The 26,972-nt window shown below is 41.7% G+C and overlaps 2 protein-coding genes across 5 annotated transcripts in view; one reads left to right on the forward strand and one right to left on the reverse strand.

Moving 5' to 3' along the window:
* Positions 1-4,047, reverse strand: part of nvl (nuclear VCP like) — a 42,402-nt gene extending 38,355 nt beyond the window's left edge. The window contains exons 1-2 of one of the 2 annotated variants that reach the window (XM_084093295.1): positions 3,816-4,047; positions 2,313-2,383 (exon numbers count right to left, since the gene is read on the reverse strand). In XM_084093295.1, coding sequence (XP_083949421.1) covers positions 2,313-2,383; positions 3,816-3,872 — 128 coding nt within the window. In that variant the 5' untranslated portion in view covers positions 3,873-4,047. The remainder of the gene's footprint in view (positions 1-2,312; positions 2,384-3,815) is intronic. The other variant, XM_084093296.1, reaches the window with a different exon arrangement.
* A 228-nt stretch (positions 4,048-4,275) lies between these two features.
* On the forward strand, positions 4,276-26,007 carry LOC311069828 (uncharacterized protein). Of its 3 annotated transcripts, none has more exons than XM_084093300.1 (7): positions 4,276-4,409; positions 12,581-12,646; positions 17,501-17,580; positions 17,911-18,043; positions 20,570-20,854; positions 20,941-21,031; positions 21,158-26,007. In XM_084093300.1, exons 1-7 carry the CDS (start codon positions 4,313-4,315, stop codon positions 25,434-25,436), a joined length of 5,031 nt encoding a protein of 1,676 aa, XP_083949426.1. In that variant the 5' UTR covers positions 4,276-4,312; the 3' UTR covers positions 25,437-26,007. The 3 variants fall into 3 exon arrangements, with proteins under 3 accessions (XP_083949426.1, XP_083949427.1, XP_083949428.1); XM_084093301.1 differs by having other exon boundaries at positions 4,295-4,405; XM_084093302.1 differs by lacking the exon at positions 17,501-17,580 and having other exon boundaries at positions 4,298-4,409.
* Positions 26,008-26,972: the final 965 nt, after the last annotated feature.

Raw genomic sequence — 26,972 nt, forward strand, 5'->3', positions numbered from 1 at the left:
ACCAGCGCATCTCAGACTCACCGCTGATCACCAGCACATCTCAGACTCACCGCTGATCACCAGCACATCTCAGACTCACTCACCGCTGAACACCAGCACATCTCAGACTCACTCACCGCTGAACACCAGCACATCTCAGACTCACTCACTGCAGAACACCAGCGCATCTCAGACTCACTCACCGCTGAACACCAGCACATCTCAGACTCACTCACCGCAGAACACCAGCACATCTCAGACTCACTCACCGCAGAACACCAGCACATCTCAGACTCACTCACCGCTGAACACCAGCACATCTCAGACTCACTCACTGCAGAACACCAGCACATCTCAGACTCACTCACCGCTGAACACCAGCACATCTCAGACTCACTCACCGCTGAACACCAGCGCATCTCAGACTCACTCACCGCAGAACACCAGCACATCTCAGACTCACTCACTGCAGAACACCAGCGCATCTCAGACCCACCGCAGAACACCAGCACATCTCAGACTCACTCACTGCAGAACACCAGCGCATCTCAGACTCACTCACCGCTGAACACCAGCTCATCTCAGACTCACTCACCGCTGAACACCAGCACATCTCAGACTCACTCACCGCTGAACACCAGCACATCTCAGACTCACTCACCGCTGAACACCAGCACATCTCAGACTCACTCACCGCTGAACACCAGCGCATCTCAGACTCACCGGTGAACACCAGCGCATCTCAGACTCACTCACCGCTGAACACCAGCACATCTCAGACTCACTCACCGCTGAACACCAGCACATCTCAGACTCACTCACTGCAGAACACCAGCACATCTCAGACTCACTCACCGCTGAACACCAGCACATCTCAGACTCACTGCAGAACACCAGCGCATCTCAGACTCACTCACCGCTGAACACCAGCTCATCTCAGACTCACTCACCGCTGAACACCAGCACATCTCAGACTCACTCACCGCTGAACACCAGCACATCTCAGACTCACTCACCGCTGAACACCAGCGCATCTCAGACTCACCGGTGAACACCAGCGCATCTCAGACTCACTCACCGCTGAACACCAGCACATCTCAGACTCACTCACCGCTGAACACCAGCACATCTCAGACTCACCGGTGAACACCAGCGCATCTCAGACTCACTCACCGCTGAACACCAGCACATCTCAGACTCACTCACCGCTGAACACCAGCACATCTCAGACTCACTCACCGCTGAACACCAGCGCATCTCAGACTCACTCACCGCTGAACACCAGCGCATCTCAGACTCACTCACCGCTGAACACCAGCACATCTCAGACTCACTCACCGCTGAACACCAGCGCATCTCAGACTCACCGGTGAACACCAGCGCATCTCAGACTCACTCACCGCTGAACACCAGCACATCTCAGACTCACTCACCGCTGAACACCAGCACATCTCAGACTCACTCACTGCAGAACACCAGCACATCTCAGACTCACTCACTGCAGAACACCAGCACATCTCAGACTCACTCACTGCAGAACACCAGCACATCTCAGACTCACTCACCGGTGAACACCAGCGCATCTCAGACTCACTCACCGCTGAACACCAGCACATCTCAGACTCACTCACCGCTGAACACCAGCACATCTCAGACTCACTCACTGCAGAACACCAGCACATCTCAGACTCACTCACCGCTGAACACCAGCACATCTCAGACTCACTCACCGCTGAACACCAGCTCATCTCAGACTCACTCACCGCAGAACACCAGCACATCTCAGACTCACTCACCGCAGAACACCAGCACATCTCAGACTCACTCACCGCTGAACACCAGCGCATCTCAGACTCACTCACCGCTGAACACCAGCACATCTCAGACTCACTCACCGCTGAACACCAGCACATCTCAGACTCACTCACCGCAGAACACCAGCACATCTCAGACTCACTCACCGCAGAACACCAGCACATCTCAGACTCACTCACCGCTGAACACCAGCGCATCTCAGACTCACTCACCGCTGAACACCAGCGCATCTCAGACTCACTCACCGCTGAACACCAGCGCATCTCAGACTCACTCACCGCTGAACACCAGCGCATCTCAGACTCACTCACCGCTGAACACCAGCGCATCTCAGACTCACTCACCGCTGAACACCAGCACATCTCAGACTCACTCACCGCTGAACACCAGCACATCTCAGACTCACTCACCGCTGAACACCAGCACATCTCAGACTCACTCACCGCTGAACACCAGCGCATCTCAGACTCACCGCTGAACACCAGCACATCTCAGACTCACCGCAGGAGGAAACTCACCTGAACTGTTGCTGGAGCTCAGAGGCCATGGCTGAAATATCCACATACTGATCATCGTGAGTCTTCAGGAACTGAAACAGGAGAGACCATTGAAAATATATCATACACACACACACCATATATGTATATATATATATACACACATACACAGTGGTGGCCAAAATTTTTAGAACGGTAATTTTTAATGTTTAAAAGAAGTCTCTTCTGCTCACCAAGGCTTTATTTGTATGATCCAAAATAGAGTAAAACAGTCATATTGTGAAATATTTTTACCATTTAAAATAACTGTTTTCTATTTGAATATATTTTAAAAAGCAATTTATTCCTGTGATCAAAGCTGAATTTTCAGAATCATTACTCCAGTCTTCAGTGTCACATGATCCTTCAGAAATCACTCTAATATGATGATTTGATGCTCAAGAAACATTTATGATTATTATCAGTGTTGAAAGCAGTTGTGTTCAATGTTTTTTTTTCAGGATTATTTGATGAATAAAACAGCATTTATCTGAAATGGAAAGCTTTTGTAACATTATCACTACTGTTCAAAAGTTTGGGGTCAGTAAGAGTTTTTTTTTTTTGTGGAAAGAAATGAAAGAAACATAATTGTATTCAGCAAGGATGCATTAAATTGATGAACAGTGAAAGTAAAGACATTTATAATGTTGCAAAAGCTTTCTATTTCAGATAAGTTATATTGAACTTTCTATTCATCAAATAATCCTGAAAATAAATTGTACACAACTGTTTTCATCATTGATAATAATCATAAATGTTTCTTGAGCATCAAATCATCATATTAGAGTGATTTCTGAAGGATCATGTGACACTGAAGACTGGAGTAATGATGCTGAGAATTCAGCTTTGATCACAGGAATAAATTACACTTTAAAATATATTCAAATAAAAAACAGTTATTTTAAATGGTAAAAATATTTAACAGTATTACTATTTTTGCTGTATTTTGGATCAAATAAATTAAGCTTTGGTGAGCAGAAGAGACTTATTTTAAGACATTAAAACATCTTACCGTTTAATAATTTTGGCCACCACTGTATATATAGGCTATATATATGTGTGTGTGTGTATGTACATATATGTAATATATGTAATATATATATATAATGTACACACACACACACACACACACACACACAGACATATTGAAAGTATACAATGTTTATATGGGAAGGAAGCAAGAGAGGAGGAATATCATGTGTTATACAGGCATTCACAACCATCTGATGTTTAAACTTGCTAGGTAAACATAGACAAGCCAATTATTTTATGTTACTAACTTAAAATCAATAAGTAGTACATTAAAATCATTACAGACTCTGTGCGGAACAAATACTTTCCTTCGTATTTTCATTTATTTAGTTACTGTATGTTTAATTTCCCCTGGCTGTCTTCGCTTTTTTTCAGATAACTTTATAATTAGTTATTGTACAGTAAAATATTATTTGAATGATAATAATAATAATAATAAAGCATTAAGTTTACCTGATGGACTCGGTGTTTGAGTCTCGGGTCTATATTATAAGCGCCGCGGTTCCTCATGCTTTATCTCACATGAAACCACGAACGAATTTACATTAATGTAGAGTTTAAACGAGGAGGAGGAGAAACACTAAAGACAATTTAAGAAGTTTACAGATCCATCTTTAGCTTCGCGCTACTGTAACGATACATGTGGAAACTGAACACACACACGCTGATCGCTGCTGCTCAACACACGCCAGCGCCATCTGTCGGCCTGGAGACGCCAGTCATTATCACGTTTATAATATTACAGAGATATTAACCAAAGAAAATTGGTTTATTTTTTCTCCTAATGCTGTCATGACGTGGTAATAATAATAATTACTGCACGACTGTAGTGTGTCAGTTCGTCGACCGCAGAAAAAGAGGACGCGTGCGTCATGGCGTCACATGCCGAAGCGACACGTATGTGCACTATCAGTGAACGTGCGCGTTCATGTGATCACTCACAGTAGAAAATGGCGAGTCCGTGCACGAAGCGGTTGTGCACGAATGAAAGGTTTGTTTCTCGCCAGGACGCGGATTGCTGGAGGTCTGAATTCATTCACTGTGTGGGTAAGATCAGCACCTCTCTGCAGAACACTCTGTTTTCATTGTTTCTTCACGTTAGTTTAATAGAAATATGGGCACTAATTCCTGCAGTTATTAGCATGCTAACGCTAACCGTCAGGATCGGATCAAACCCCGTTAATCTTTGGCTTTCGGCGATCAAATCATAGACGCGACGAACTTCCGTTCACCTGTGATCCATTCGGGCTATTTCTCGTCGGGATATTGTTATTCATATAGAGTTATGTGTATTGCTATCTCTCTGCGCGCTCACGTTCGTCTGAAAGTTGTTTTTTAAATGCGCGTTCATGTGCAGTTCAGCATGATTGACAGATAAGCAAATGTCAGCACTGCAGAAGTGAAAGCACTTCAACAAATGAATGTAAATGCGTTTGTTTACTGTTAAGTACATGTATTGACTAAACGTTTGTTTTATTCAAACTATTTATTCTGCTAAATAAATGAATGCTTTTTTTCAAGGTTTGTAAAATTGTAATAAGCCTGTGATGGTGCAAAATAATGTATTCTAAACCGAAATTACTATTGCACTTCATAAATAAGTGCAGTTACTAATAATATTACATAGTTTTTCTCTTTGGACTGAAGCACTGAGCTGGTGATGATGAGGCAAAATAATGTGTTATAAACAGAAATGTATTACTGTTGTACAGTAGAATTTGACACAAAAGACAATGCATAGATTTTGTAGTGGCTATTTGTCCATAAACTTAAACAAAACTAATAATACCAAACTTCTCAAATGGCCACTGAGGCTACGTCATGGGTTAGGCTTTACGCATGGTTAGAGGTACCAAAATAAACTAATGTCCATAGCAAAAGATGAGCTCGAGGAGGTTTATTTACACATATAAGCAAGCTCACAGACATTTCCTGCTGTGGTAAAAAACCATATGCCCTCGCAGCCCTTCTGGTTCCTCCCACCTTGACCTATTTATACAAATTAACATAGCACCATGTGACCAATAAACGACAATGTAAATAAACAAGAAAATAAGCATAAATGCAAAATAAAGCAAGTTAACTTTTAGCAAGAAAAGAAAAGAAATAAATTAGACTATAACTTAAGCCTAAAATAAACAAAGTGCAAAATAGCTCCAACAGATTTAATTAGGTAAAAATATCTATTTAAACTTGTTGGAACAGATCATTTCTGGCACTGCTGAGAAATAACCATAACACAGTGCTAAACCTGCTGTACCGACACCATGAACACACTCCGCAAAATATGGCCTAATTATCATTATAGAAAAAATCTAGAGATATCATTTTTTTGTCCATGTTGCACAGCCCTAATGCAAATTAAGAGCACATCTGCATCAGTTTGCCCACATGTGCTGCAGATGCTCACCACACACACACACACACACACACACACACACACACACACACACACACAGTCAGGGTGTAAAAATACCCAGTAAATGCAGATGAGGACAACACTAGACCTTCGCCACCTCGGCTCCTCTGGAAGCGTCTCTGTGGTCTGAGCGATCGGAGTGTGTGTGAGTGTGTGTCTGTGTTTGGCTGCGATGTGAGTGTTTGTGGTCAAACTGATGCAGATGTTTTTCTATGTGCATGTGTTTTCTTGCCACCATCTAGCCCACAACTTAAAATACTCAGTCAGACAAGAGTAAGATATCACTCAGAAGTGGTAAACAATATATCTTTGTGTACCTTCAAAATAACAGCAAAACATTAGGGCTGTAATGATACACTCATGTCACGGTCAATATTCATGATTCTGAAGCTAAAATTATTTTAGACGAATATACTTTCAATCTGTCACTGACTAGATATATTTAAAATAATGTAGGACACTTTTTACTGGTAACATCAGACATTTGGCATCATCAGGACCCACAAATATTCCCCCATTGCATTATTATACATTATATTCAACACTAAAATTTTATATATTGTCACTATCCACGATACATATTGTTGCATTTTTGTATTGCGATATATTGTGACACGATATATTGTTACACCTCTACAAAACATCATACTTTTGCAAAATAAATAAACAAAAACAAAAATGCGTTCACCGTCTCGGTGTCCATGAACGACTTCCTGAAGCCATAAACCAACAATGACCCAAAATTACTGCCTCCTTCACACAGATATGAGGAATATATCTTTAGAAACCTTGAAGTGCCTACTTTTAAGTGTCTTATGTTTTGCCTATTTGACGTTAAATGCATTATATAAGTAACTTTGGAACTGTTTAAATTGTAACACGTTTCAGATGATAAAAAAACGAGACTTAACATCCGGAAATGCGGAATAGCAAATTATTTTGCGGAAAACCCCTGGCTTTAGTGTTTTAAAATCTGTTCAGAGTTTAAAAGTCGTGTGGCCTTTAGTTGAGCTCATCCAGTAGTGTCACTGCAGTCGAATCAGTAATATTGCTGAATATTAGTCATAAACATTGACCTACAATGCAGTCGTCAGTCATCAGTGTAGCGGTTTCTCTGTGTTTGCCGAACACACACACACACACACACACACACACACACACACACACACACGGGCTGCTGGGAAAGCTGCGATGGAGGAAGCAGAAACGCATCTTTCTTCCTCATTTCGAACACCTGTACCTGTGCAGGTCTCACTCCAGAACACTCCCAGTAGAAGATAATGCAGCACTTGTTACTGTAACCCACTGCTTGTCTGAGGCAGCTGGACGTGTGTGTGTGTGTGTGTGTGTGTGTGTGTGTCCTCTGGAGTGCAGCCTCCAGAACGAGGTGCAAGATTAGTGGAAAACGAGACGAATGCAGGGCTGGGACTGTTTGTTTCTTTCCTCCATCGTTTGTTGATTAGATTGGGATGTGGACGTGACTCTAGGGATGGGACGGTATGAAAATCTCATATCACGATAATAGTGACCAAAATTATCATGATTATCAATATTATCACGGTTTTGTTAAAACGAGATGAAAGTGTTCAAAAAGAACTGATGCTCACACTGAAGACATTTCAACAAGTTTTATATTTGAAAATCAACAAACAACAAATAAAACCAGCAGCTTTATGCACTTTTTTAAGCAAGATTATATTCTGTGGCATTTCCTTCCTTATAATGACCGTCGTCAATAGCAACGCATTATAACGGCGCACAGGTATCTCTCGTTTCATTCAAATACAACTTGCCGTCTTGCGTCTCCGATTTTGATTGAATTGAAAATGAAATCAGAGTTGATTTATTGTTGTCACCAGAGAGAAGACTGTTCCTTCACTGGAAACACATCAACATAAAAATAAAAGTATGCATGGAAGAATCATTCACGATAAGATCAATTACATGCATTTAGAAAGTAGATTTCCTGCCAGCTACACTGTAAAAAATGATTTTTTGGTGACGTAATTACTACTGAAAAAAAACAATGTAATTTACATGAAAAAGTTAGTTCAGGCAAGAATTAAAAAAACTAGGCCTAAGTAAATTCCATATCAGTACTTAATTCAAGCGAGTAGAAATGAAAGCGTAATATCAACTCAATAAAATTAAGTAAAAATTACTCAGCTTTTCTGATACTGGGGTTCCCATCATGCACTGGACCTTGAATAATTAATGAGGTTAATTTTTCACTGGTTTCCAGCTGTATTTACACTGTTTTATCATTGCTTTTGTTGTCAGGATTAGTAACTTGCCATTTTGTGACATTTCGAGTAAATTTTCTGCTCAAAATGACACATTCAAACACAAAAACGATCCATCAAATGTTACCGTCATTGTGTATTGTCTACCAAGTATTGAGGTCTTTGCATTCACATGATGCTTAACATCTGACATGCTGTAGTATAAATTACTTAGATAATCTAAGTAAAGCACATACTATAAATGACTGGTATAATTCAATATTATTGTTTGAGTGAAATGTAATGCAAAGGAAATTTCAACTAAATCGATATTAATCAACCTTTTACTAGCCAAGTTAAAATGACTTATTTTCTGTGTTACTTTCACTTAACTAGGTTAAGTAAAGTTTACTTAATTCCATATTCCAAGTAAATTTAACTTAAAGATTTCTAATTAAAGCTACTGATGAATATGTTTAGGTTTTTACTTGGCAAATCTTTGTAAATTTACTAGCATTTTCTGAGTGAAAAAAGTTGCCTAGCTTTTTTCAAGTAAATCCTACTCCAAATTTTTTTCAGTGCACTAAACTCTCTGCTCATTTCCCACTCACTCCAACCGGTTACGTTTATGAATCTGTTTATCTGTTCTCATTGAGTTATGCATTATTTATATTTATACTACAGGGCCGTTGAATGCTTGAATCTGATTGGTTGACGAACGTTCTAAGGTGTGCATTATTTTCAGGGAAACGCACAGCTAAAGTAGTTCCAGGCAGGTCTTGACCGCATTACAGTTCCATATCACTTCGCGTAGTCAACTGTAATAACGGAAAATAGGATACAATTCATAACAAGAAAAAACATTTAGCCCCATGCGCTTGATCTGCAATTTTCAATGTCTAGCTTCACAATCAATGGAAACATGCAGTTTAATTTTAATAAATAAAGTATATAGTCCTATATAATCAATAGAAAATTAAACTGAATATAGGCTAAATAAATGGATAGTCCTGCAGCACGGATTTTTATTGCAGATAATTTAACAAATAAATAATTATTGATTGGCCTACTTGTTAAAAGGGCTTTGTGTTTCATTTATTTGGCCAGTCTACTGTCATCTGTCAATAATAGAAACAAAAGAATGAACGAATTAATTAAAACGAATTGAATTAATAAATAAATAATAATATTGACGCACATGCTTTTCTGTCTCATTATTGCACATCTCTCTCTAATAACTGCATTAATAACTGCATAAAGCCGGGGACACACTTTAAGGCCGGTTATGAATGTTATTTGATTCTTATGACTGATCATGTCCAAACGCGTGTTCAGCGCATTCAGTCTGTGTTCAAAGTCGGTGTTTAAAATATGCTGCGATGAAAACAGTCAGAGAATGTGTCAGCTAGTCGTGTGTGCCCAGCATTAGTCTGCTATCAGTGGCTCAAACCTCCGTTACTAACTCTAAAATTACGTTTTGGAATTAGCAACGGAGGCATGGGATTAGATGCGTAAGAAATTAGTCCTACATACAAGAGCGTTTTAATGACAAAAACTTTACAAACGTCTTGAAATACATAATCTGAACAATGTTTCGAGGTGTGGTAACTGTAGTATAAGCGGAATAATTGACTTCAGGCCGTTGAATTATTAGAAAAATAATGCACACCCGAGGTGAACGGCCACTCCGCTTCGCGTCGTGACCGCATTACCACCTCGGGTGTGCATTATTTTTCTAATAATTCAACGGCCTGTCGTCAATTATTCCTTACATATATCTCATGTTTGTGATTTCTGAAAGCCGTCGTACAGCTGGTTACTGCCACTCGTATCACTCCTTACAGACGAGTTTGCGTTATGCCTGGTTCAGATTACACGATTTTAGCCCGATTTTGGCACGATCCGTTTGACGTAGGGTGTCGTGGGGATTCGCAAACGACAACGGGCGTCGGGACGCAAGATTCGATCGTTTCATCTCGTATAGTGTGTCATAGTGGGCGACAACCTACGTCGCGTCTGCGATGCTTCACGACATCACGACAAAAAGACTAGCATGTTTAATTTTTTAACGGTCCTCCACGACAACGGCGCGCGAGTGAGTGAGTGAGTGAGTGAGTGAGTGAGTGAGTGAGTGAGTGAGTGAGTGAGTGAGTGAGTGAGTGAGTGAGTGAGTGAGTGAGTGAGTGAGTGAGTGAGTGAGAGTGAGTGAGTGAGAGTGAGTGAGAGTGTGTGTTCGCAAGTGAGTGAGCGAGTGAGTGAGCGAGTGAGTGAGCGAGTGAGTGAGCGAGTGAGTGAGCGAGTGAGTGAGTGAGCGAGTGAGTGAGTGAGTGAGTGAGTGTGTTCGCAAGTGAGTGAGCGAGTGAGTGAGTGAGCGAGTGAGCGAGTGAGCGAGTGAGTGAGTGAGCGAGTGAGTGAGTGAGTGAGTGAGTGAGAGTGTGTGTTCGCGAGTGAGTGAGTGAGTGAGTGAGTGAGTGAGTGAGAGTGTGTGTTCGCGAGTGAGTGAGTGAGTGAGTGAGTGAGTGAGTGAGTGAGTGAGTGAGAGTGTGAGTGAGTGAGAGTGTGTGTTCGCAAGTGAGTGAGCGAGTGAGTGAGCGAGTGAGTGAGCGAGTGAGTGAGCGAGTGAGTGAGCGAGTGAGCGAGCGAGCGAGTGAGCGAGTGAGCGAGCGAGCGAGTGAGTGAGTGAGTGTGAGTGAGTGAGTGAGTGAGTGAGTGAGTGAGTGAGTGAGTGAGTGAGTGAGTGAGTGAGTGAGTGAGTGAGTGAGAGTGAGTGAGTGAGAGTGAGTGAGAGTGTGTGTTCGCAAGTGAGTGAGCGAGTGAGTGAGCGAGTGAGTGAGCGAGTGAGTGAGCGAGTGAGTGAGCGAGTGAGTGAGCGAGTGAGTGAGCGAGTGAGTGAGCGAGTGAGTGAGTGAGTGAGCGAGTGTGTTCGCAAGTGAGTGAGCGAGTGAGTGAGTGAGCGAGTGAGCGAGTGAGCGAGTGAGTGAGTGAGCGAGTGAGTGAGTGAGTGAGTGAGTGAGAGTGTGTGTTCGCGAGTGAGTGAGTGAGTGAGTGAGTGAGTGAGTGAGAGTGTGTGTTCGCGAGTGAGTGAGTGAGTGAGTGAGTGAGTGAGTGAGTGAGTGAGTGAGAGTGTGAGTGAGTGAGAGTGTGTGTTCGCAAGTGAGTGAGCGAGTGAGTGAGCGAGTGAGTGAGCGAGTGAGTGAGCGAGTGAGTGAGCGAGTGAGTGAGCGAGTGAGCGAGCGAGCGAGTGAGCGAGTGAGCGAGCGAGCGAGTGAGCGAGTGAGTGAGTGAGTGTGAGTGAGTGAGTGAGTGAGTGAGAGTGAGTGAGTGAGTGAGTGAGAGTGTGAGTGAGTGAGAGTGTGTGTTCGCAAGTGAGTGAGCGAGTGAGTGAGTGAGTGAGAGAGTGAGAGTGAGTGAGTGAGTGAGAGTGTGTGTTCGCAAGTGAGTGAGCGAGTGAGTGAGTGAGTGAGTGAGTGAGTGAGTGAGTGTGTTCGCGAGTGAGTGAGTGAGTGAGTGAGTGAGTGAGTGAGTGAGTGAGTGAGTGAGTGAGTGAGTGAGTGAGTGAGTGAGTGAGTGAGTGAGAGTGTGTGTTCGCGAGTGAGTGAGCGAGTGAGTGAGCGAGTGAGTGAGCGAGTGAGTGAGCGAGTGAGTGAGCGAGTGAGTGAGTGAGTGAGTGAGTGAGAGTGTGTGTTCGCGAGCGAGTGAGTGAGTGAGTGAGTGAGTGAGTGAGCGAGCGAGCGAGCGAGCGAGCGAGCGAGTGAGTGAGAGTGTGTGTTCGCAAGTGAGTGAGTGAGTGAGTGAGTGAGTGAGTGAGTGAGTGAGTGAGTGAGTGAGTGAGTGAGTGAGTGAGTGAGTGAGTGAGTGAGTGTGTGTGTTCGCAAGTGAGTGAGCGAGTGTGTGACTGTGTGTGTGCGCGAGAGCATGAGTGAGCGAGTGAGTGTGTGAGTGAGAAGTGTGTGTGTGAGAGAGTGAGAAGTGTGTGTGTGAGAGAGTGAGAAGTGTGTGTGTGAGAGAGTGAGAAGTGTGTGTGTGAGAGAGTGAGAAGTGTGTGTGTGAGAGAGTGAGAAGTGTGTGTGTGAGAGAGTGAGAAGTGTGTGTGTGAGAGAGTGAGAAGTGTGTGTGTGAGAGAGTGAGAAGTGTGTGTGTGAGAGAGTGAGAAGTGTGTGTGTGTGAGAGTGAGAAGTGTGTGTGTGTGAGAGAGAGAGAGAGAGTGTATGTGAGTGAGTGTGTATGTGCGAGTGAGTGAGTGTGTGTGTGTGTGTAGGCTATGTGAGTGAGCGTGTGTATGTGCGAGTGAATGAGTGTGTGAGACGGCTCGCGATGACTGGTCGGAAAACAACGTGTAGTCTGACATGTTTCTTGTCCACGACATGACAAGATTTTTAGGAGTCAAAATCGTGTAATCTGACACAGTGACTATCATAACAGACAAAAAAATCGTGTAATCTGAACCAGGCATTAAACTCACCATGAAATCAAAATGGACGATTGTATTACATGTATTTAATGCATTATCGTGGTTTAATGGAGATTTGTCTTGATGAAAGTGTGAGAAACTTGAGCACGTCTCCTTCCTCCTGTAGGTCTGGACAGTATCCTGGAGGTGTTGTGGAGGACCTCGGTCGTGGAGGACCTCGGGCTTCTAACAGGTAACCGCACACCTGTCCAATATAAAGATAGTCTCTGCATAGACTTTAGTGTGTTTATTATAAATAAATGATTATTAAAGCCACAGAAGTTATTCAGTCCCTCTTTTGTTGTTTGATTAACATTAATGACAGACAGCAGCAGGGTTATTATATTAAGACATAATGCACAGATCTAATATAATGTTACGCATCAGACCCCCCCCCCCCCCCACACACACACACACACACACTATGTTTACATGAATGCTTGTCAAGACAGATTTACAAACATACTTCTGTGTATCTGTCGCTCGAGCGCAGTGTGCCTCTAAAGAGATCGTGTGTGTGTGTGTGTGTGTGAGTAATGCGTTGATCTCTTTCAGGCTAACTGCACTTAACTCTGTTTAACATCAAGCACGTCCCGCACGTTCCCCATTCATGCATGTTCTTTTTGCTTTGCTTACGAAGGACATTTGTAACCTTTTTATTTTATTAATATAGCCTACAATACGAGCACTTTATTTAGAATAAAACAGTGCATTAATACAGTTTACAGCAATGAAGCGCCGGTGTATCATTTCTCTCTTTACTTCAGTGTGTGTCAGTGCTCTGCAGCGCCGCTTCTGCACTTCCAGTGAAAACACCTGGAGCGTCCAGTTTTCCATTGTAGAAGTTCATATGAATTCTTCTTGTTTGCTGATTGGCTCTACGTACTTAAAGGTCCAATGCCAAATTTCTAGTGTTTATTTAACACTCATAAATAATTTATTTTTGCTCCATAGGAAATTAATGATAATATTTCAACTGTCCAGTCAAATCAAATCTGTTATGTTGCATTCGATGACATGCTTTTTATATGATATTTAGGTGAATAGTAGTAGTAGTGATAATATATGCTGAAATTAGGTGCGTCTCATCGTTGTATCGCGATATAAAAATGTGCCGTTATATGTATCGTTGATGTAAACGAGATGATTCGCGTTAGAGTTAGTTTTATCCAAGACTCGCCACACTGTATTTATAAAGTATAATTCACTCAAAAAATGTAAGTTCTGTCATGTGCTCACCCTCATGTTGTGTCAGACCTATGAGGTTTATTCATCTTCCAAACAATAATGAAGATATTATGAAACCTGAGAGATTTTTAACCCTCCATTTAAAATCAATTCCCCTAAAACTTAAAAAAAAAAAAAGTCATAAAGGAATCGTGAAAATAATCAGTCAAGCAGTCTAATTTAATCTAATCTAATCTAATCTAAATCAAGTCTTCTGAAGAGACGCGATGGCTTTATAGAAGAGAGTTTAGAGTTTCAGTGACAGCACAGTAAACTGTGATGATTGACAGCTTCAGTTGTGCGCGCTCCGTTTAGTGAACAGGCTTTATATTGTGCTATTTTCAGAAACGATGAGGCAGATTGAAAAAAAAAATCCCCTAAACCAATAGAAAGTAGCAGTGAGAAGAAGTTTGACAGAACAAAGTCATATCATACATCAGATCATCATGTCAAGCTTCAGTCTAGCTTTTGTTTTGATGTCTTGGAAAGAGTTTCGGAAGGTTGTGGATGTGTCCTGTTCTCACAAGTCCCAACACATGTGATGCACACTGCCCTGCGAAGGCTTTCACACATGTGCTTTACTCACAAATGTGTTCAAGAGAACAAAATCTTCACTTCCAGGGAAATTGGTGCACAGTATCAGTAATAAAACTGAAGTTTCTGCAATCAGACTCTTTTTCCCTCTATAGTAAATGAGTGTGTCTCAGAGCGTCAGACGAAACACAGTAAATAGTGTGTTCGGGAACACACTCGTGTGTGAGACGCTTCTGGAGGGTATTACACCGAATCATTCTGATCACACACTAAAACACCAAAGTTAAAGTTGAACACCAAACCAACATTAGAAATGCTGCGACGCCATTGGTCCTCTGGTTACTCCAGTTATCCAATCACAGCTGACGCCGAGACAAAGTCACACGAGGTTATTGTTGCACATTGAGGGATTTATTCAATAAATGTGTTTCCAGCATAATTATTATAAGCATATTGTGTTATTGGATAAACAACTGATCTGCCTCAATTTAGTGCTGAGTATTTAATGCACTTTTTTTTTTTAATTTATGCGCATCTTGGCTTTTCCATCCAGCTTTTTTTTTTTTTTTTACTTTCTTTTTTTAATGCAATATCCCAAAATGCACATTAAAAAATAGGTGGATGGAAACATAGCTAGAGTGATGCAACAGATGGGCAAAACAAACCTGATTTGTCTGAATATTTGGCAAAACCCAACAACACCTCTGTGTGTGTGTAGTGGTGCTGGTGGTGTTGTATTTTTTGACAGCACCATTTGTAGGATAGGAACGGGAGCTGGGGTTCCCAACATCACCCGCTGCTGTGTGAGGGATGGCAGATAGTTGATGCCAGTGGGTCCTGTGGTGCTGGATCTACAGAGCGACATAAGAAATCAGATTTACACAAGTTGTGAATGTGAATGAATTGCCTCAGGAATCCAGTGATAAAAGAACCGTCTCGTTCACTGATCCGCTCCCCGCTACTCTCTGCTCATGCTCTGATGATCGTAGCTTTCTTGGACTATGCATTATTTCGATAATTGGTAAAAAATTAAACTTGATTATTTTGCATAGAACTGAGTAAAGAATAATAGGCTGCTGTTTAACTGCTGGTGAGGCTGGGGACATTCACGCCGAACACCCGCACCATCAGAACTGCCCCCCCCCCCCCCCCCCCCCCCCTCAGGGATGTGTGCTCTCCCACTGCTTTTCTCACTGCATTGCAAAGGACCCCTCTGTCAAACTTCTACAGTTTGCAACACTACAGTCATCGGCCTCTCACTCGTGATGAGTCTGCGTATCAGCAGGAGGTTGAACATCTGCTGCGGTCGTACAACCGTGGAGACGATCAGACTTCAGGAGAAACACCTCAGCAATCGCGGATGTTACGCTACTATTGATGCCCATGGCTTTGTGAACCTACATCGGCATTCAGACACGGCGAATCCAACTTGTTTGTGCAGCTCGCCGTAATTTCTGTTTTGTTACATCCATCGTTTTTAGCTGCTATGTCAAAAATGGCGGTCAAAAGTTTGTTGGTCTTGTTGGTCACGGTTACCCCAGCCCCTGACGCAAGCAGTTCTCCTTCTGGACCAGCAATGTTTTGGTGCTACTCATGAACAACTGTTCCTGTTGTTTCAAAGATCTGATTTAAAACTAGGCTCTGAACCAGCACTCAAACTGCCTCGGTGGAAAAGGAGTATGACATATAGGCTCTGTTTGTGAGAAAAGGCCCAGCAGAAGTTGTACTTCCTTCACCAGCTGAGGAAGTTGAACCTAGGGCTGGGCGATAAAACGATAACGATAGACACGTAATCAAGATCAATAAAAAATGCGTTCGATAATTTTATTTTCCTCGTCGGAAGAAACCAGAGGTTGCGAAGCAAGTTTGGTTGCATGAGTAAAGGCAGGACACTCACTCTCTGGTAACCTAGCAACGCTAACAGCCAGTCATGTGACCGTATCAGTTTGGTTGCGCCATATCGTCGTCTCGTGTCGGACTCTTCAGAACCGGCGTGGAGTGATCCGTGGACAGTGATGCCGCAGCGATGAGGAAAGTCGGCTTGCCGGTATGGCAGTTTTTGGATTTTATAAGTCTGACCGTAGCCAATGTCGTCTGCAAATTATGCAAGACCGTCTTCGGTTTCTCTGTTTAGATTTAACACTATTGTATTACACTTTATCAAGCATTTCTTATGTATTCTTTAATTTTGCCCCTTAATGTTAAGAGATAATTCTTAAGTGTTCATTGTGATTTTAGACTTTAATTATTTGAGTGTTTTCCATGGTTGTGTTGACATTTCTGCCTTCATAACTGAGGGGATTATAATCAGAGGAAGGTTAAGTTTAAAATAAAAATGTTTAAGTGTAATATATTTTTCTCCTGGTCCTTATTTTAAATAGGTCATAAAAAATATCAATAATTATCGACATCGACCGATATGAACCGCTTATATCGCGCTGCAGTTTTCAGCCGTATCGCCCAGCCCTCGTTGAAGCTGCTGATGTAGTCCTCCTCCTCCATCACTGAGTCTGTCCTCTGCACGTCTGTAACCGTCTGCTTTGGCTCTGCTTCAAAATTAGACATCAGAAGACTACAGAGGACTCTTCGACTGCAGAGAGGATCACTGCTGCTCTCCTGCCCAGCCTCCAAAAACTCTATACAATCAGAGTGAGAAAAATGACTCAGAAAGTCACTTCGGTCCCCTCGCATTCAAGCAATACATCTTTCTGATTAAATTAAGTTACTGGAATAAATCAAAATCCCCAATCCACTCTGCTGGCCGTTACAATGGTTTAAATTCTCAAAGAACATGCATACTAATAAACCGATACCATGAACGCACTGTTTGTTGCTATGCGCATTTATGGCAGATGCTTTTATCCAACATAAAAATGTACATTTGTAGGAGAAATGGGAACTCAAATGCTGAAAAAGCCAGTGAGTGGCACTGTCACCAAACTCAGCCGGTATGGTCAGATCATGTGACATTCATTGATTATGTGAACCAAATTTGGTGAATACTGGACAAAACTTGAGAATTTTCAACCCAAAACAATAGTCAGACTTTGAGCTGGTGCTGGCACTGGAGGATATGAATAAAATGTAATCACACTGGTATAAGTAGGCTTTTGATTTACAGTTTCAGTTTTAAATTGACAAAGTCATGCTAACTAAAATAGACTGCTAGTTAGCCTAAACCTGCTAGTAGTTTTCTAGCGGTAGCAGCATCCTGTGTTCGTTACAGTTTGGTCTTTCCCTTCCCTGCACACACGGCTGAATTTTGCCTCTTCTTTTGGATCCACAGATTGTAAGCCTGCAAGTGTGTCAAATTGGTCATTTGATGAAAGTTGTCTTTACTGCTGCTTAAGACGAGAAAAAGTGAAGGTAGTTTTTTTTTTTGTTGTTGTTCATTTACCTAATTTCCCTCTTTCCTGATATGTCAAGACACCTTGGAAGAACAGTTTCGATTTTTTTACCTGTCTCTCTTGCACTAGCTATATTCTGGACTTTACAGTTATTCCAAGTAATGTGTTCAAAGGACACCGTGGTTTCAATTATAGCTTTTTACATGTTAATTTCATTTTCCATTTCCCATGGTTTTGAATACATTTTAAGTACGTTGCATGTGTGTCTCCTAGAAGTATGTAAAATAACACCTTGTGCACACCTCAACCCTTGTTCTTATTCCACCCTTTTTTTTTACCCCATGAACAGGAACATGTAGTTGCACTCAACAAACAAATTGTGGAAAGTGGAGGAAAACCTTTACTAGGTAAAGATCCTTCTAACATCAACAGACTCGAGTGGCAATCAGAGGAATTCCTGAATGCAGTGCTACAGAGGAAAAGTGAGTATACCTCGTATGGTCTGTCATTTGTGTAGTAATGCGTGATCAGTGATGATTCATTATAGTAATGGGAATGACTGCAACTTTATCTCTGCCCACCTTAATGGGGTCCTATTATGCTTTTTCACTTTTTGCTGTTAATGAGCATAAAGATATCTGCAAGGTTACAAAGCTCAAAGTCCACTCCAAAGGGAGATATTTTATTTAACGGAATCCACTTTCCAAGAACTACAACAAACGACTCGTTTGGACTACAGCGTGATTTTCCGGATCTTATGAAGTCATAATGTTACTCATTTAAATAATCCCCGCCCACAGAATATGCAAAGAAGGAACGAGGCCTGGTTAAGGTGCGTTAGAGAAGACCGTGTTGTCGCTATATCAAAGAGAGACTGTTTTTTCCACCCCGTTTCCAAAACCCACGTTTGACCTTCCTAGGAATGTGACGGTGGCAGTTTGAAATAAAAACAAAACAAAGAAACAACACACTAAAGCCTGTAAAGCACTGAAATAAATATCAGTAAATACTGGTAACTTAAATAATATAATAAAGTTGACTCTATTTAAAAAAGAGAAAAACAACAACTTTCGTTTAATATTTCCACACAAAGACGCGTGATATAGCCTACCGCTCTGGACACGAGCAGGACAGAGACCATCGATCTCTTTCCTGATATCTTCATGTTTTCTACTTGTTGTAAAAGGTACGAAGAGCGAATTTTATCTTCCACAAGGGCAAGGCATTTAGGCTATGTTTGATATTGCACTGCCAGAGAAAGCGAAACAAAAATCACCCGCGTGTGTGAAACGCGCTTTACAAATGAACTTGACGCGCCTTACCAATTACCATACGTCTAATAACAAGCACAAACTGTGTTAAAAAGAATTTGACTTACAAGTAAAAATGTAGGCTATCTGTCCTACAGCGTTTTTCTACTTTACCACACTAAAGAATACGAAAATGATAGGCTAATTAAAAGCGAACCAAGGAAGAAACGTTTATAATCCCCTTCAGAAATGGGTGAGACGCGAGTGACGATTTGGGAAAAGAAACGAGAGATTCCATGCAGGGATGAGTCACGATTTTTGAATATTCGATTAGTTGATTTAATTATAGAATATCTAAAAGGGTTGTGTGATTATTCTCTAAAATAAAATCTCCATGTTCTGGTGCTGATGTGGTGGTGACGCGTTCATGTAACCGGAGGGTGACGCTGCCAACAGCTGTCACAAAGAACCAGCAAAAGTAATGATTATGAATGTGTCAAATATAGCAAGGAGCCATTTGAATTGTTTATTAATAAAGTGTTTTCTGTGTCAGTGTCGGCTGCAAAGATGAAGTTGACGATGCTGACTCGTCATCTTCGCAGTGAACGCGCCTATAGAGAGAGATGCACACTTCATACGGAATAGATATAAGCATATGCTAGTCGGTTTATTTTCGTTTTGAATTGTTTTGTTTAAAAGTAGACAATTCAAGCTTTCTATATGGAATAACTAATGGAATATTGTTAAATTCGCTGATAATCGGGTGACCAGATCGCAAACTAGAATTCAAAGCTGACAAAGTTTAAATTTATGAACTCTTTCATTCGTCATGAATTCAAACTTTTCCATGTCTGCGATGTAACATTTAATTTCTTACCTATTATTTATTTTGTAAACAAAGCTTTGTGCTTCACTCGTGTCATAATATTCATGTAAAACAGCATTAACATACAAAAAAATTGTTTTGGCGGACCACCGCGGTGCGGTTGTCAAGTTTACCGGCACAGCCCTAGACCTTCCTAAGGCTGATGAACTTAGTGGTTAAAATTTATTTTAAACACTGTTCTTGAACATTATAACACTAACGTTTATCTGTGTGCTGCACATTTTATGGAGAACAACTTCCAGAACCTGAGAGAGTTTGCACGAAAGCTTCTCCTGAAATGGAGCAGTTCCCACTTTGTTGGGACAATCTTGTTACACAACTTGTTAGTATGTCTTATAATTGGACCTGTTAATAAAAAACGCAACTAGAAATAATACGTTTTATGTTGTTGCTGTGATGTAAACAGAGAGCAAAGCTGTTTTGCTCCGCTCGCCTGCTAGCCAATATTAGTGTTGATGTAGTGTTTACTGTAGCTTTTGTAAGACTGTTCACCGCCCCTCAGGAAAATTAACCAGGGTTTTGTGATCGATTACTGTTTGTATTACCATAGTTTTCCGTGTACCACACGCTAAGCCGTGTGCCAATCACAACACACTGGGCCAGCTAACCAATCACAGCACATTTTGTATTTCGGAAGGAGGGGCTTCATCGAAACAGGAAATAAATGGCGCGTTCTAGCCAGACTGGGGAGAGGGGTGACTCTCTCTTGACAAATTCAAGACTTTGTAAAAGTGCATAAAAGGACCCCTTTAAATGAGTTGATCAAGCATATCCCTATGAAGCATTTCACATCAACTGTGATTTGTCAGACTTTTCTCATGTTGACAAATCATTTGCGTTCATTTTAACACATCTAATTGAACTATCAACAGAATACACACCAAGAATTCCGGATCCGCACATCCCTGTGGTGGCCTGTGGTATCGTTCAGCAGATGATTAATGAGTTAGCTACGTATTATACCTCAAGAAAAAAGTGCTCTCAGGACTCGCTTCAAAACAATGGAAAAAAGGTCCAGAGCCTTCTGAAAACTAGCTGTGTCACTTCACCTACTGCGGTCGATATAGCTCCTGCTCAGAACAAGTTCATCATGGTGGACCAAGATGCCCCGCTGGACCTCTCTGTGAAAAAGGTCAAAGTAGAGGACATCGAGCAAGGTGCAGTATAGAATTATGAATATATCAAGAGCCACTAGTTTAAAAGAATTGTTCAGTTTAGCTTTGAATTATTTGTGTGTCTTTAGATGGAGTTCTTGACCTCTCGACTAGGAAGAATTCCAACAAAAGTCATACGTCTTTAAGGAGTTCTAGCCCGGCTACACATTTGGTCAAAAGGTAAAGGAAATCTATTGACCAGTTTTAAATGTATTATTTGCTCATCACATAAAGACATGTTTTTTAGTATTATCCAGTTGAGACGGTGTCTAATATACTTCTAATTTTTTTTGCATGGTCTTTCAGGGACTCAGTCGACCGAGAAGGAGATCTACAGTCGGTGTCCACTTTGGAGCAGTTCATGTCTAAGCTGTGTTTGCATCACCAGCGCCAGATAGTTGATGCATTAGGCTTCTTGCAAAGCGAAGTCAAGACTGTGGCTTCTTCCAACCCTTTCCAAGCACCCACTCCAAATTTGACTGAGAAGCAAGCGACAACCAGCTGCAGTCATGCTTCGTTTGAAACGAGGTCTGAAAGAACATGCTCTGTGGATGCTGCTGTGAGCATCACGAACTCTCAAGAGGCATCTGTCGTCAGGACAAATCAAAAGCCTACTGGAGAGGTTTTAAACGCAGATGTTTCCAGTGTTGCACGTGCAATGACTGAAAAACCAGTAGACCTTTGCAAGATAGAAGTTTTGTCATCTTCGTCTTGTGGAACAGATGTTGAGTGTGGAAAAGAAAGTTCTCCAAACAAATTTTTTGTCATGACAAAGACAACTACTGATCATCAGGAAGCAAAAAAATTATTAGGATCAAGCATTCAGCAAATTCAACATGGCGATTCTGTGTGCAGATCTGAGCGATGCTTGCCGACATGCACTGCAGAGTCTGATCATCTGTTATCACAGTGCACACAGAAAAGCTCATTTGCACAAAGCAAAGATGCTGTTGTAAAGCCCCCCACAATTCACAAGACATCAAATGTAGTTTTACCAATATCTCCAAGAACAGCCAGGAAAAGCAGAAAAGGTTCTTGCCTTAGGCCAAGTAATGGCTCTTTAAGTTGTATCATAAATGATACCGATAGCCATTGTGACTTAGTGTATATTAGAAAATCAATAACAGAATGTCAGCTTCAATCTCGTAACCGACTGCATCCGCGGAAAAATGCTCGGAAGAGCACAAGAGGGCACAAGTACGTTGAGGAGTACTTGGAGCTAAAAACTGTCCGTACGCTAGCTCGTAAATCTATAGGTAATTCCAGTGGTAATTGTCCAGCTTATATGCCAGACATGCACACCTCAGTTGCTCCAAAGCAGGCCCTTTCTATGTCTGGCAGTGTTCCTCTCATAAATGCACCTTTTGCAGGGGACTGCATGGAAAACGTTATTCAGAAATTTGCATCGGAGCAGATAGCGGAGAATGAAATGCCAGGAGATGTTGTAAAAGTAACTGGTCTCGGTCTGGTGGTTGAAACCAGTCAGACAGGTAAAGTTGAAAGTAATGGGCAAATTTCCCATGAACCATCTTGTAAACTGACTGAATTAACCATGCAACCAGATTTGATCTCAGAAGCTCTCATTAATCCTAATTCAGAAGTGCATGGAGACATGTGCATGGTAGAAACCACTGAAACAACAGGACTCGCTGTACAGAAAGAAGGATGTGAGTCCCAAATTGAACCCATGCTAGAAGAGGTGGTGTGTGGTACAGAAAGTAAGGCTGAGTGTGAGGATAAATCTTTGGAGCCATCACTGATCCCTGTATCCCCTAACATGGCCAAAGAGTCATCTGATGGAGTCGACGTGGAACCGAGAAATGAGAGCGAAATGACCAATCCCACAGAAGTCGAGACTGCAGCAGATGTCCACAAACAATCTGAGACCTCAGAAATAAAGGCAAACACTGAGGAGGATAAAAGTTCTCAAGAGCAAGTTTCGCATGACATTGAAAGTAATCTCCAAACGACGAACTCTTCCAAACTACCAGCGAAGGATCAAGGGGATTCAGCGGTGTTCAGCCTTACCGAAGTCTCTACTGTACAACCACTTTTAAAATGCAAGGAGAAGGATACGGATCCGCATAGTCCAAAAGTTGTGAACGCAAAACACACAGTGTCCTCAGACAGATGCTTGCGTAGTAGAGTTTCAAAAGGCAGCGTTGACATAGTGAAAGACTTTGTGAAGTGTGGTGCATCTGAACTTGAGCGTGCCAATGATAAAAGCCCAAAGACTCAATCTACTGAAACAAATGTGCATATTGAGGAAGAGCGTGATTTGAAAGCTCCAGACATTCTTGAAACTGCACAGGAGCTCCCAGCCTCCAAACCTTGTAACAGTCCGGTTGTGGATCATGCAGTCAAAACAAGATTAAGAAATGCAAAAGAAAGAGATGAATATCCGAGTCCAAGCGTCAAAACGAATGAGGAGTCGCCAAGTGTTTTGTCACCTGAAGTTCTTCCAGAAGCCGTTAGCACCCCCTCCACCTCCACAGACAGTGGGAAACACCACAAGCTGAATAATCAAGCCTCTGAAAGCTCTGAAAATATGCCAATTAAAACTGAAAGTAGTCCTATTGAACTGTCAGATAGTGGAGATTGTTCACCCATCAAAAAGTCCCCACCAAGCTCTGAAAATAGGCTTTTGAGAAGCAGAAGCAACACTGAACGGACTTTTGGTAGCAAACCGAGTAATCCGACAGAAGGCCTTTCAGAAAAGCAAGGGCCGATGCCTTTAAGAAGCAACAGCTCTGTTAGTGAGCAGGCAACGAATAAAGATTTGTGTACGTCGTCCGAGGGGGTAACACGCATGCCCCTACGAAGCAGGACTATTAACACCACTAAACAGACTGTTACTAAAGATTCTCCTGTCAAAGGCTCCATCAAAAGTTTCGCCAGTGAACAACCTATCAGTTCACAATCCAGTACTACCTGTAGAAAAGTAGAGGCCAGTGCGCACATGCCCTTAAGAAGTAGTGGCAGTTTAATTGCAGAACCTCCCCATAACAGATCCGCTATCGTAGACGCTTTAGAGAGCCCTGGGCGCATGTCGTTGAGAAGAGGGAATGCGTCTAATGCTGAGAAGTCGGTTGGCTCAACAACTCCCCCTAGTAAAAATAAGCGTCCTTTGAGACCACAACGGGTTTCGGCATCCTCAGCCGGGGAAGCTGAAGAGAGCCCATTGAGTTCAAAACCTAAAATCCAAAACCAGAAGCATATGGAGCCCCAAATAAGAGGCCCTTTGAATCTCCCAGACCAGTCCTTATGCATAACTGGCTTTCAGAGAACTGAACCAGTTGTTTGTAGTCCCTCGAAGTTCTTTGAGGCGCTACGGGGAGAAGAACACCAGCAGTTAATTTCAAATTTAAATACGACGTTTGATAAAATGCACAAAGGTTGGGTACAAATGGACAAGGAGGGTCAGCCTGCACCCAAACCCAAAAACAAGGCAGATAGGCTCAAAGAAATCTGGAAAAGCAAACGCAGGGCACGAAAGTCAAGACCATTGGAACCACAGAAGTTTTCGCCAGTGCAAATGCTCTTCATGAAGCCCTTTGACTTGCCCAGTATCTGCAGGTGGTTCCTGCAATCAACTGAAACAAAGTCCCTTGTAATTGTTAAGAAGGTGAACACCAGACTTCCCTCAGAAACACAGTTGTGCTTTCACACTTCAGCAGGAGCAGGGTCGTCTCAAGGCTTATTCCCGAGCCTCCAGGCCGAACGGTTAAAGAAGCATCTGAAGAAGTTTGCTATGGCATCACCGGTGAAGAATAACCCCAAGAATCAAAGGCTAATCTCAAAAGCGTTAGGTCAGGGTGTCTCCGTAATGAAGAGTAAAGCGAAGCACGAGCCGACGACTGCCACGCGGATCTCTACAAAGGCACAGAGTCTGAATGGAATGGCTCCGGCACAGGCTCCCGAGAGCCTCGGCGCGATCGCAGGCGTCGCCAAAAACCCAGCGAGTGCTCGAATCCTTAGGAAATACTCCAACATGCGCGAGAAACTTCAGGTTCAGCAAAATAAGAAATGCAAAGAGAAAACCTTCAAAGGGGCTCGTTTGAAGGCGGCGTTAATCCCAAAGAAAGTCGGCAAACAGAAACTACAGACGCGTAAAGGCCCGAAGTCTGCGGTCGTCCAGAGGATCAAATCGCTCACCAAGAAGGCGAAAGCAAACTCTGCCCTCAAGAAACAGGCTTTGAAAAAGAACCAATGTCACAAAGACAAAAAGAGGTTACAGGCACTCAGAAAAGTGACGAAAGCCATCGGTGAGCACGTCTCGACTAACGCCGCGAGTAAAAAACAGATGCTGCTCAAATCCGGGACTGATAAGACACCGCAAGTGAAAACAAGTGGGACTAAAGCTGACGTGAAGAAGTCGGCGCTCCAGAAAGGCCCTAATAGTTCTGAACCACAGTCTGTAGATGTGGACATTAAGCCTCTGGCATTGGAAGACCAGGTGTTGACCAGGTCTCAGAGAAAGATGGAGGTCTCCTCTGCACACACCGGCTCTCCTAAGTCCTCCACGAAGCGAGGCTCGGAGCCACTGGTCACTCCAACTAAACGCACACGCACCTCAAAACCCTGAGGAAAGTGTACAGGTACTCGTGTAGAAATGTTTCACAAGAACAAGGGGTGCTGACGCTCGTCAAAATGTTCCTTTTTTGGAAGGCCATTTATTTTTGAAGCTATTTTTTAATCTTGGCAGTACATTTACAGAGTCTTGAATATATCGAGAGAGATTTGTCTTTGAAAAGAAGGACCTTTGACCGCTCTACCTTACAGTGTCACACTTTGCTTTAAGAAATCTATTTGTTTTAGAAAAGTGATATTTCCCCCCTCCCCCCTTGATGGAGCCATTAATGTAAAAACAAGTCAATAAATAAAGGCTCCGAGTCCCTTTAATGGGGCATTTTAAATATGGAGTTATGAGTAACTCATTGACCGTTTGTTTGACCGTTACATTGTATAGCTTATTACAACGACTTGTAATATTGAACCAGATATTATTTAAGGAGTGATCCACAATTCTAAAACAATTAATAATTGTAGTTAATTAAAGTGGCTTTGTAACCTGAAAAATGTGCCTTTTTTCTTATCTGTATTTATAAATAATTGAGTTTGCCTCATGAAATAAAGCCTCATTCTTTTTGCACATAGATGAGAAATTTGTCCAAAAATTCTTTAAGATGATCATGGCTTTTTTTATTATTATTAGTTTTTTTTCTTGTATTCATAATTACCGATTTCTCTTTTAGAGCACTGAAGTTTAAATATGTTGTATTTTCATACAGTCTACAGTGTTGTACCTCCTCATTTTGTCCGTTCTAGTGAGATGATGATGATTTATGCATAGAAACTTGTGCGTATCACTGTTGTTTCTCAAGTAGATTTTCTATAGATGAGAGTAATTTATGCATTATGGTCTCAAGCGTTCTGGAACGGCTGTATTTATGATGCTGAAAAGGAAACTATGCAAGATTACAGGTTTTCTAAAACATCTTTCTGCTTTAATCCAGTTTGTTAGTTAGTTAGGTGAAGAATCATGAGATTTTTATTTCATCTTACTCTGTTTTGTAATTGCATTGTTTTATTTTTTAACATTGCGTAAATGTAAAATGTAGTTTACAGGCTTGAAGACCCCGTTTATATGGTTTTTGGTGTGTCATGGGGAAAAAAAATGCTAAAAATGTAAATGAACTTGGTTTTGAGATGTATGCCTTTTGTCTTTTGTCAGTTTCTCATGCATTTTGTTGGGATGTTTTTTTTCTTTTGTCCCCCAAAGTAAATAAGTGATGAGTGAAGTAAAGAATGTGCAGTGAAAGTTGGTTCTCAACCGTGTAATTTCATCCAGAAAAGCAATTTGCTAAACACATGAGCTGCATTTACACTGTAAAAAATTGAATGATCAATAAGTTATGACAACATATGTTTTTACATTGCTATAAGTCAAAATAAGTTAAGCAATTTTCAACTTAATTTATACAAGATTTAACTCAATTTAACTAATTTTAATGTAATATAAGTTGAAATGACTTGAACATCCAAGTTGATTGTACTTAAAAAATTTGAGGCAGCAACTTTCTTTTTTTCTTTTTTTTTTTTTTTTACAGTGAATCATTGA

The sequence above is a fragment of the Abramis brama genome, assembly GCF_963993115.1.
Source record: "Abramis brama genome assembly, chromosome: 19".
NCBI lineage: Eukaryota > Metazoa > Chordata > Actinopteri > Cypriniformes > Leuciscidae > Abramis > Abramis brama.

Excerpts from the sequence above, each read along its gene's own strand:
- LOC311069828 (XM_084093300.1), top strand. The coding sequence starts at position 4,313 with ATGGCGAGTCCGTGCACGAAGCGGTTGTGCACGAATGAAAGGTTTGTT. Across the intron at positions 17,581-17,910 it reads TAAGACGAGAAAAAGTGAAG|GAACATGTAGTTGCACTCAA; the intron begins GTAGTTTTTTTT and ends CCCCATGAACAG. Across the intron at positions 21,032-21,157 it reads GCTACACATTTGGTCAAAAG|GGACTCAGTCGACCGAGAAG; the intron begins GTAAAGGAAATC and ends ATGGTCTTTCAG.